The following is a 12,173-nucleotide window of genomic DNA, read 5'->3' as shown; positions in this document are numbered from 1 at the left end:
TAAAATGTGCGGTAGGTCCTTGTGAGAAAGGAGTACAGATATGTCTTTGTAATGGCACAAGTGACTGCAAGATAGCCAGGATTTCTCTCTTACTTTTAAAAGTGATAGAATCGTCTAGGGTCTGTCATACCTCTGCAGTTCTGTGACAGCTGTATCTGTGACATGATAACTATATCCTTCTACAAAATTTACCTTTTTTCTAGTTATACGTACGTAGCTTTCAACTATAATAGATTTCAGGGCTTCCCTGGTGGCACAGTGGTTAAAAATCCGCCTGCCAATGCAGGGGACACGGGTTCGAGCCCTGGTCCGGGAAGATCTCACATGCCGTGGAGCAACTAAGCCCGTGCGCCACAACTACCGAGGCTGCGCTCTAGAGCCCATGAGCCACAACTACTGAAGCCCGTCCACCTAGAGCCTGTGCTCCACAACAAGAGAAGCCACCACAATGAGAAGCCCGTGCGCTGCAACGAAGAGTAGCCCCTGCTCACCACAACTAGAGAAAGCCCGCGCACAGCAATGAAGACCCAACGCAGCCAAAAATTAATTAATTAAAAAAAAAAACTGTAATAGATTTCAGTTCAATTGAATGCCTCATTAACCATGTTATATTATTTAAGTTCGTAAAGTAGTGAATTTACCTTTTCAATACTGTTGAGTTACTTTAAATTTACTTTCATAAAAATGTTTATGAAATACTGAAAAATAACTTTATCTTAAATGAAGGAAAAAGAACCTGTGTGAAGAGGTAGTAAGAAATACGGATGATTACTTATCAAATATAATAACGGCTAAAAGATACATTGAAGTGAAAAAAAATGATTTGGATGCAGCTATGAAGATAGCAAGAGAATTAAAATCCACACCTTCTCTAAGAATATACTGTGACCTGAATCAGGTAGTTTTAACAGTTCATAATGTGAATTATTTCTGTGATGGCTTATATTACCTACTTTGGAATATAATATTTAAGACTTAACAAGAAGAATTTGTTTTTCAGTTTATCCTAATTTGTATTGGCATCAATTTAGAATTCTTAGGTGTTGGAATCTAAGATAAACATTAATAAACTTGTTTGACCTTTTATTATTTTTTACCACTTAGAGAAATGGTGCAGTAAAGTCTTTATAACACACAGTCTGAGAACAAGTAGGATGACATTGAGTCGAAAGTTGTTTCTAGGACAGTTGGATAAAAAATGAGACAAGTAAGAGTAGCAAAGTAAATAGGAATATTTTCTTTTTATAAACAGTTAGGTTTGACTGTCAACTCTTGACTTAGAAACTTATCAAGATGCCATTTAGGTTTTTCTCCCAACCCCCAGCTGTGCACCTCAGGAGACAAGGTGATTCTACTCTGTCTGCCCTGTCATCTAATCATGTGCCTAGAATTAGGCAGCAATAGAAACATGTTTCTTATGAGATTGTTTGGCAGGACGGGGTTATCCATCGATCCTCTTTGCTAATTTCTGTCTTGCTCCCTTGGGGTGTAGATCCTACTCTGTTGTCTTTGAATCTTCAGGGCCTCATGACCCATAGATGATCAGATATTTGGATTGAACTGAAGTATAAAATAGAAGCCTTTGGTTTACCTGCCTCCAGAGTCTTGAACTTTGAAGGAGAAGAGTTTGCCATCATCTTACTTGACCAGGCCTCCCTCCAGCTGTAGTTCTAAGAACAGTAATAATTCCTGTGTATTACATGTGAGGCATTAGGAGGTGAAAAAAAGTAAAATTTGGTCTTTACCCTAGTTAGCTGCATTAGGAAGATGGGGGAAAAAAAAAAAAAAAGAAAGAAACGTTTGCGAACAGCAGTGCAGGTGCAAAATGAATCTGACCAGAATTTTCCCTGATCATGTAGCTGTATCCCATTTATTAACTAGTGTCTTTTGTTATCTGTTAATACATATCTTCAAAAGATTTTAAATTTCTTTTGGGGAAAAATTCATAAATTCTTATTTGCATCCCTCCCTTTGCTTGCCTAAAATCAAACACTGAGCACATTAATTAGTGAAATACCTAAAGGGTATAGTTTTCTTTCTAAAATCTTACTCTGTTTCAACGGTATTTATAACAAAGCAAAATGCACATATGAGTGATACTTCTCTTTTGATTTTAGATTATCTGGACTTTGAAATTAACATTTGAGAGTGAATTGTCACAAGTCAGCTCTCTAAAACTAAGGAACTCTCCCAAGTAAGTAAGTTATAATTCAGGAGAGCGTGGTAATTAAATATAAAAATGTATTAGAGGCTAGATTTATTAAAATAACAAGCAGTTATAAATTGAAAATTTGGGTCAAAAAATGTTTCCCAAATTAGCAACCAAATTAAAATAAGTGTAATTTGTGATAAATTAGAAAGTTATTTAAATGTTCTGTCTTTCAGAGTTTTTAATGTTAGCAACTAATTTTTATTAGGGAAAGTAATAAACTTGTATTAGAACATTTTTTATGCTAAGTATTTAATTTTAGGTTGAATATGAATTGCAGTGAGATCATCTGTATGTTCAACAATATGGGAAAGATTGAATTTGAGGATTCAACAAAGTAAGTATGAGAATGGCAATATGCTATTAGTGTCTGACATGGCGTAAGGGACAGAAGTATTATTTGAGACAGAGAAATTGATGTTCAGTGTAATATTTATGATTCAAAAGCTGAAAAATAATATAAAGGGCAAAATGGTTTCTATCAGTTAAATTCCACATAAAATATTTAAGAATGAAAAGACCTAGAAGGGGTCAGTATTCAATGATATATGTTGGAGTCATCTTTTTTTTTTATTTATGTATGTATGGATGGATGGATGGATGGATGGATGGATGGATGGATGGATGGCTGCGTTGGGTCTTCGTTGCTGTGTGCGGGCTTTCTCTAGTTGCGGCGAGCCGGGGCTACTCTTTGTTGCGGTGCGCGGGCTTCTCACTGCAGTGACTTCTCTTGTCACGGAGCACAGGCTCTAGGCACACGGGCTTCAGTAGTTGCAGCATGTGGGCTCAGTAGTTGTGGCTCGTGGTCTCTAGAGTGCAGGCTCAGTAGTTGTGGTGCACAGGCTTAGTTGCTCCGCGGCATGTGGGATCTTCCCGGACCAGGGGTCGAACCTGTGTCCCCTGCATTGGCAGGCAGATTCTTAACCACTGCACCACCAGGGAAGTCCTCCGAGTCATCTTTGAGATTCATTCATTCAGCTAGCATTGAACACTGATGTTGTGCTAGGCACTAACACCCTAGATACTGAGATTTATGCAGAGAAGTTAAACTAAGTAGAGAATGATACACATAAATAGTAAAGTACGTAATTACTATGATAGTAGTTTGTGCAGAATTTAATGGAGATGCAAAGGAAGGGAATGATCAGTTCTTTGAGATGTAACAGGGGTCTTGGAAAGAGGAGATTTTATTTTCCCTCATCCATGAAAAATGAGTAGCAGTTGGAAAGGAGGACAAAAGGGAGGCAGGCATCTTTGCAGAAATAACTGTATGGGTAGTGAGATCACATACTACATTCAGGGACCTGCATGTATAATTCCATACAGCAGAGGATACATAGAGGCTGAATCCTAAAGACTTTGTCTGTTGTGTGGTGGTATTTGGACTTTATTTCTTAGACCTGTGCTATCCAGTATGGTAGCTGCTAACCACGTGTGGTCATTTAAATTTAAGCGTAAATTAATTAGAACTAAATAAAGTGAAAAATTCAGTTCTTTGGTTGCAGTAGCCACATTTCAGGTGCTCAGTAGCCATATTTGGTTAGTGGCTATCGGATAGTGCAGCACAATTTCATTATTGCAGAAGGTTCTGTTGGACAGCACAGCTGTAAATAATAGAAAGCCACTAAAAGATTTTTAGCATGGAAGTAAAAATAATTAGGTTACATTTGTAGAAGATAACTCTAGTGACCATAGAGGGTTCTTTGGAAGAATATGAGGCCGAAGGCTGAAGGATGGGTTAGGCTGTTATATAAATAGTCTCAGCAAATGATGAGAAACCAAATGTAGGTAGTAGCACTGGAGAGGAACAGCTAATGACAAATGCTGAATAGGGAAAAGTGGTGTAACTTAGTAACTGTTTGGGTGTGGGGAATGAGGAAAAGGGAAGCATCCTCAGTGATTTATAGGTCTATATTTAGTGGTGAATTGTGATATTATTCACCAAGTTTGGAAATACAGGAAGAAAAGAAGTTGGGGGGGGGGGGGAAGATAGTGGGATATGTTGAGTTACTGTTGTTTTCTAGGTATCTCGGGAGAAATGTCCAGAGGGAAGTGAGTGTATGTGCTGAAACTTAACAGGAGGTTCTGGATTTCATTCTTGGTTTAGGAGTAGTCAGAATGTAAATGGTTTAGAAACCCCCAAAAGAAAATAAGTTTATTCAGTTGTAGGTGGTATGACCCCTAAGGAAATCGTCCCCCAACAAGCATCACGTTCATTACTCTGAGGAAATAATGAGGGTCCAGCCCCCAGCCTTACAAGTTGAGAAACAGACATGAGCAGATCTTATTCTAAGCCAGGTAAACTCATGTAAGCCAAGTTCACAAAACTGACATATAGTCAGAATGCCAGTTTATTAACTTAAGGGGCAAATATAATTGCCACAGGGACTAGAATACTTATGTTGGCATTCTTTTCCAATATCCAGACAGACACAAGAAGCCAAATCATCAGAAGTTGCTTTGTTTGAGGTGTTTTTCGAATAAAGGGAATAAGGTTTATCGAATAGCTGAACAGTGTTGGTCCTGGACAGCCCGCTACATTCCTTTCCCCCCAGGGGAGACCTTGCCAGAGGCCTCGAGTACCAGTCCTTTGGCTCAGCTCGTCTTCCCCACATGTGGAGCCCTGGCCTCTATTTGCCTCTGTGACTTGACTTCTTGCACTTTCGTGGATGATCATGCTTTCCAGTCAGTACGTTCTTCTAGGTATTTTCATAACTTGAATATGGTTACTCTCAAGTATTTTTAGTACCGAAGGGTATTGTCTCTTTAAGAGTCCGTATTGATCTTGCCTTGGTTTTAAATTTAACTCAGAAGTCTTTTAAATTTCTTCCTAGTTTTTAGGGAAAGTATCACTGTAGCCTGCCTCTACTGATGATGGATGGTAATTAAAGAATGGGTTTGCCCAGTGAGAGCAAGTATTGCAGTGGGTCAAGGACAGTGCCCTGGAAAAAATATGAAATTTTAAGACAGGGAAAGGGTAATCTGCAAAAAAACAAAACAAAACCAAGAAGGGGTAGGAGAGAGTCATGTTCTACAACTAAGAGGAGAGGTCTGTGAGACAGGTTGATTGATGGCGTTAAATGTCTCAGTAAAGCCAGACAAGAGTTACTGTAAAAAGAAATGTTTTAGATTACAGAGTTGTCAACCTATATGAATCCTCAGAAGGTGTTTGGACCTTTAGTCAATGTGTATTAAGAGACAGGTAAGATAGGTCTGCTGAATCCAGTTGGCTTTTTAGGTTCTTATTTCTGATTTCATTTGGCTTCTTTTTTTTTTAAATTTATTATTTATTTATGTTTGGCTGCGTTGGGTCTTCATTGCTGCACGTGGGCTTTCTCTAGTTGCAGCGAGCGGGGGTTACTCTTCGTTGCAGTGTGCGGGCTTCTCATTGCGGTGGCTTCTCTTGTTGTGGAGCATGGGCTCTAGGCGTGAGGACTTCAGTAGTTGTGGCTCGTGGGCTTAGTTGCTCCTTGGCTGTGGGATCTTCCCGGACCAGGGGTCGAACCTGTCTCCCATGCATTGGCAGGCAGATTCTTAACCACTGCGCCATCAGGGACGTCCTCACTTGGCTTCTTAAATGGTGATCTGTGAAGAAGCTAAATGTGTCATGGGTTAACGAAAATTAAAGCTTTTGAGAATCTCATTTTTTTGATAGAATATCTATACTTGTAGATTTGATAGCCCATATCTGTGTGGATTTATGAAGAAGATAGAAAAATTTGTAGATTAGTGGCTGTTGAATAATCATACCCAAAGGATTCAGACTGATGGTGATTTTTAGCCTAGATGGAGATTTCTAGTAATTTTCTCAGGATTGTACCTCTCACTGCTTCCTACACTTTATTTTTAAGCCAGTGAATTAAAAGAAGAAATAATCTTAGCATAGTTTAAAATCAAACACCTAAGCCAAATCAAAATTTGGATAATTGAAACTGAAAACCTATATCCACTGTTCTTTTAGGATCAGATCATTGTGACATGACTGTATATCAAGTTCTTTCTTCAGCTTCTCATTGATTTTACCTCTTGTTGACCTTTTAAAACCCTTGGGCTTGCTTGGGAATGGGCAGAAGTTTCGGGATAATGGAAATGTTCTAAAATTAGATTGTGGTGATGGTTACCCAACTCTAAATTTAGTAAAAATTAATTGGATTTTATAGTGTGTAAATTATATCAATACAGCTGTTTAAAAAAATACCTGTGGGACACCTATACAACTTTAACTCTTTGTATGTGTCACAATACTGTCATGTGGAAAGGGAATGGTTTTAAGGTGGTTATAAAAAAATTATGAAATGATTTAAAGTAGCCTCTATTTTTAAACAGATTTGATCCTCAAGAAAGTGAAATGGGACGGAATGTTCAAAAGAAATATAATCATAAAAAGGAATTTTCTTGTAGTGGTACCTACCCATCACTAGAAAAGAAAAAGGTTGACATTTCTATCCTAACTAGTGAAGCTCCCCCACCAACTCCTTTGCAACGGGAAAACAGTGATACGCATTTAGAAGCAAAACACTTCCCACCACAGAACGAGGTTGTTGCAATAACCCCCTGTGAAACCGTTGCTGCTTTGCCTCAGGCGGGACCGAGCCCTGATGTGATCATCGAAGAAGTCATCGAAGAAGACCTGGAAAGTGAGTGAAAATAGAAAAGCAAGGAAACAATATATTGTGTCTGGAATTAGAAACGAAGTTAGTTCCTTTTTGTCACTGTACTTAACAAACATATTGCTGTTATCTTACACCTCATTCTGAGTTAATCTGTTGATTGCATGCCCCTACTTTCACATTTTCCAAAATTAGGATAATTTTTAATGCAATAATATAGCTAAACTCTAATATTTGGTTTAATTAGGGCGTTTGACTTTTTAATGTTCCACATACAAACCTCTATAAAAGATGAAAATACTATAAATAAATGACAACCATAGTAGTAGAAGCAGTCTGATGACTTTGTCCTTAAATTTAAGAACAGCATATCTTAAATCTTTGTTCTGAGATACAGTCCTTTATAAAATGAACTATCGTGAATGTAGTAGCATCTGTTAATAATGTTTGTTAACGTTTAAATGTGTCATAATTGTTTGATTAGATTTCCAGTGTTGGTGTTCTCCCCATCAACATCAGGGTGAGATACTACTGTGTGTAGTTACATTGTCAGTCTTCTTTAGGACCATTTTCAAGATCTTTGGTTTTCTCCTCCCCCCTGCTCCCAGTCTATTTCATTGATTGAGTTTCCGGAATGGTATTTTGAATACAAAAAAAAGGACATGCTGTTTTCTCTCATTTCCACAATGTTACTATTATCACTGATTATCTCAGTGAGTTAAGAGAACTATCTGGACTTTGCCTGCTGATACAAGGGGGTCTTGCCCTTCCAGTATTTTGCCCATTCAAGTACAGCTTTTTAAACAGTATGTTAAGTATGCCACTGTCAACGTAATAAAACTAATAACAGTTGCCTTTATTTTCTCTTTTGACGAAGCATGCTTCACAGATTATCTTGTGGAGACACCTAGATATCCAAAAGAGCCTCTTCAGAAAAAATCGTCTGTTCCTTTTGGATCAAAAGCAGGTATGTTAACAACTCTGAACTTGATGCAGCAGAGTTGATACATAGTAACTCTTATGGAGAGGGAGGCAGTGAGTAAAATGAATTTTACTAATAACTAAAACTTATTTATTTATTTATTTTTGCCACGCCGCACGGCTTGTGGGATCTTAGTTCCCCGACCAGGGATCAAACCCAGGCCCACAGCTGTGGAAGCGTCGAGTCCTAACCACTGGCCCTCCAGGGAATTCCTAAAACGTCTTCCTTTTTAATGTTAAAAGTTCTGGCTGTTACTGGCAAAAATATTTCTGAAATTTATAACACTGCTCTCAGCTGTCTCCCCAGTTACACATACTTATCTCTTTACCTCATCCTCAGTATGGGTATGATTCTGTGTGATCTGTATTGGATAGGTAAAATGATCTATTTGTTCAATTTTTATCATCTATCTATACTTCAGTTCCTCCTAGTCTTTGTTTTTTAAACATTTTTACTAGATATACTAGCACACCTACATTGTTCAAAAATTAAATATATATATATAAAAATACCCTGTGAACCTTTTCCCTTAACCTATTCCCATTCCATTTGTCTCTTCCTCCCTTCCAGTTTCTTTATTCATATTTGAACAAATACACATATATTATTTTTCTAATTCTCATTTTTGGTTGTTTTTGTACACAAAACACAGCATGCCATATACACTGCAGTGTTTTTTTAATTCCTTTCTTTTTTCCTTTTTTTTTTTTTTTTTTTGTCTTGGCCACGTCACATGGCATGCGGGATCTTAATTCCCCGGTCAGGGATCGAACCTGTGCCCCCTGCAGTGGAAGCGTGGAGTCTTAACCACTAGACGGCCAGGGAAGCCCCTTAATTCTTTCCTTAACATTATATTCTGGAGATCTTTTCATATCAGTAGAAACACTTGGCTTAATTACTGCTGTATACAAGAAGTTTCTCACTGTCTTTTATTCTGCCCCACCCTTACTTCCACCAAAACACACATATCTCCCCCTAAATGCTGCTCAGTATGTTGGCTTTCCCAGACTTTTTTTCATACTTCTCCAGCCTGATAAGATTTAAGATTCAAAGTGGCTATGAGCTAATTATTAGTTCTTTCAGTTTAGTATAGTTTAAACAGGATTTTGGGGGCTATATTAGAAACATCGTTATCAATGGGGTTCTGAGTTTCAATTATGTCTATAAATAAATTCTGAAGTTTTGTTGTAATACAGTAGAGTTACAGCATATACTCTGACTTTAGAACCTAACTAACTACTTGAACTTCAATTCCACTTATTTAACATATTTTGCAAATAAAATAAAATGTTTGCAGTTCAGGTTGCTAAAGAAATCATTGTGGAAGTGGGATGTGTTTGTTTTATCAGTCTAGTTACTGTTTGGGGTTTGGGTTACCTTTTGTGGGCCTAGGTATTCTAGAGTTTGCAGTGCTACAAGACACATTCTTTCAAAGGATACTGCATTCAGTTTCTGTGAATTCTTTCCTGACTTTTGGCTTATTAATGTGGTTTAAATATTCTCATCCAGGTTCTCCAGAGCTAGTTTTTGTAAGCCATGTAATACATCCTTGCCACTTCTACATTCGGAAGTATTCACAGATAAAAGATGCAACAGTATTGGAAAAGAAGGTGAATCAGTTTTGCAGTAAGAGTGTATACCTTGATCCTTCAGACATTTTGGAGCTAGGTAATGAAATATTACTCTAAGTTAAAATATGAAGCTTATTTAAATATTGTAATATTGGCCAACCCCTATAGACTTTTTGTAATACAGATTTGTGCAAGCATAAAGGTTTTGGAATTATTTAACATAGGTTAAATTTTATTTAGGTAACTTAGCTAAGTATTAAAATCGACTGTTTTTTTTTTTGTTCTGCTCAGAGATACCTAGTAGTAATATTATTACAGTATACAGTATACATAATTCCAGTATTTTTAATGTCATTTTTAAATGATTTTTAAATATTTTTAGTATCATTTGCCAAGTTTAACTGGAGTCATAGTAATTTGGAACTTGCTTTCTTTTTTTTAATGTTGTTTTCCATTATGGTTTATCGCTGAATATAGTTCCCTGTGCTATCCAGTAGGACCTTGTTGTTTATCCATTGTATTTGTAATAGCTTGCATCTACCAACCACAAACTCCCACTTCATCAAATACCAAATATGGTATTTGTCTTTCTCTTTCTGACTTCACTTAGTATGATAATCTCTAGTTCCATCCATGTTGTTGCAGATGGCATTATTTTGATCTTTTCTATGGCTGAGTAGTATTTCATTGACCACATCTTCTTTATCCATTCATCTGTCAATGGACATAAAATTGACTGTTGAGTGAGATATGCACAAAAACTCCATTAGGGAGTAAGGTAAGATATTTTTTAAATTACAAAACCCATGATGGGTTATATAACTTGTCCCCTCATCTCCAGAGAGAAGTATTCCTCTAAGTGTTCCTTGTAGTATGACTACCATCCCTTGCTGTCTGCATGTGAACGTTGAAGATGTCATTGAACACCTGAGTGAGATAGATGCAGGGCAGTGGCATCCATTTCCTAGGGCCACACAGAGGGTAATTGGTAAATTTAATCAGTCCATCTTAATTCTAAGGCTGTGTGTAATTTGCTGTAATTTAGGCTTTCATTACAAACGTTTTCCTTGTAACACTTGATTAAATTTGATTGTACTCTGTAATAAGATGAAGCTATGATTTGTTTGATTTATTAATAGAGCATTTTTCTCATTCTGTTACTATCAATGCCTATATATAACTAATACCAAAAACTACTATATTGTCCGTTCAGCTTTATATATTAGGTTTTTTTAAAAAAATTTTTAATTTTTTGGCTACGTCGGGTCTTGGTTGCGGCACGTGGGACCTTTCATTGCAGTGCGTGGGCTTCTCTAGTTGCAGTGCACGGACTTCTCTCTAGTTGTGGCATGTGGGTTTTTCTCTCTCTAGTTGTGACGTGTGGGCTCTGTTGCTTGTGGCACTCGGGCTCTCTAGTTGAGGCACGTGGGCTTAGTTGCCCTGTGGCACGTGTTATCTTAGTTCCCCGACCAGGGATTGAACCCACATCCCTTGCATTGGAAGGCGGATTCTTTACCACTGGACCACTGGGGAAGTCCCTATAGTAGTTCTTTAAAAGTGTTACTAACTCTCAGCTCATCTTTGTAGCTTATCAGAATATCAAGACTAGAATCATCATATACTTCTGATAAAAATGAATAATAATTTTTAAACTTAAAAAATAGTGTTTAGGGACTTCCCTGGTGGTACAGTGGTTAAGAATCCTCCTGCCAGTGCAGGGGATACGGGTTCGAGCCTTGGTCCAGGAAGATCCCACATGCCGCGGAGCAACTAAACCCGTGCACCACAGCTACCGAGCCTGCGCTCTAGAGCCTGCGAGCCACAACTGCTGAAGCCCGTGTGCCTCGAGCCCATGCTCTGCAACAAGAGAAGCCACCACGGGACTTCCCTGGTGGCGCAATGGTTAAGAATCCACCTGCCAATGCAGGGGACATGGGTTCAATCCCTGGTCTGGGAAGATCCCACTTGCCACGGAGCAACAGCCTGTGTGCCACAACTACTGAGCCCGCATGCCACAACTACTGAAGCCCACGTGCCTAGAGCCCTGCTCTGCAACAAGAGAAGCCACCACAATGAGAAGCCCGTGCACTGCCATGAAGAGTAGCCCCCGCTCGCCACAACTAGAGAAAGCCCTCATGCAGCAACGAAGACCCAAAACAGCCAAAAATAAATTAAAAAAAGAAAGAGAAGCCACCACAATGAGAAGTACATGCACCTCAACGAAGAGTAGCCCCCACTCGCAGCAACTAGAAAAAGCCCGTGTGCAGCAACAAAGACCCAGCGCAGCCAAAAATAAATAAATAGAATAAATTAATTTAAAAAATAGTGTTTAAATTCTGAATATCTAAGGAGGGAAGAGTGTAGCGTTAAAGTTAATTTTTACGACTGCAAATAATTCTCTAAATTTAATATATGCACAAAAGAGCTTAGTTTAGATTTAGAAAATGTTCTAAGAAAGCCAAAAAGTCATCCTTTAAGTTGTCAAGGATAATTATTATTTCAAGGTAGATATACATGATTTAAATACTCATCTATCTTTTTTCTTTTTCTTTCAATTTTTTTATTTTTGGCTGCGTTGGGTCTTCGTTGCCGCACGTGGGCTTTCCCTAGTTGCGGCAAGCAAGAGCTGCTCTTCATTGCGGTGCACGGGCTTCTCATTGTGGTGGCTTCTTTTGTTGCGGAGCATGGGCTCTAGGCGCATGGGCTTCAGTAGTTGTGGCTCACAGGCTCAGTAGTTGTGGCACACGGGCTTAGTTGCTCCAGGGCATGTGGGATCTTCCCAGACCAGGGTTCGAACCTGT

The 12,173-nt window shown here is 38.3% G+C and overlaps 1 protein-coding gene across 10 annotated transcripts in view; it reads left to right on the top strand.

The window, feature by feature from the left end:
* The window catches only part of RNF17 (ring finger protein 17), a 131,319-nt gene that overhangs the window by 35,468 nt on the left and 83,678 nt on the right, over positions 1 to 12,173 (top strand). For all 10 annotated transcript variants that reach the window (XM_082435065.1, XM_082435064.1, XM_082435063.1 and 7 more), the window contains 6 exons: positions 727 to 898; positions 2,118 to 2,194; positions 2,472 to 2,546; positions 6,536 to 6,846; positions 7,697 to 7,786; positions 9,311 to 9,469. In XM_082435065.1, coding sequence (XP_082291191.1) covers positions 727 to 898; positions 2,118 to 2,194; positions 2,472 to 2,546; positions 6,536 to 6,846; positions 7,697 to 7,786; positions 9,311 to 9,469 — 884 coding nt within the window. The remainder of the gene's footprint in view (positions 1 to 726; positions 899 to 2,117; positions 2,195 to 2,471; positions 2,547 to 6,535; positions 6,847 to 7,696; positions 7,787 to 9,310; positions 9,470 to 12,173) is intronic.

This window comes from Balaenoptera physalus (assembly GCF_965194825.1).
Source record: "Balaenoptera physalus genome assembly, chromosome: 18".
Taxonomy (NCBI): domain Eukaryota; kingdom Metazoa; phylum Chordata; class Mammalia; order Artiodactyla; family Balaenopteridae; genus Balaenoptera; species Balaenoptera physalus.
Note: the sequence above shows the minus strand (reverse complement) of the source record. Positions and strands in the feature narration are given on the sequence as shown.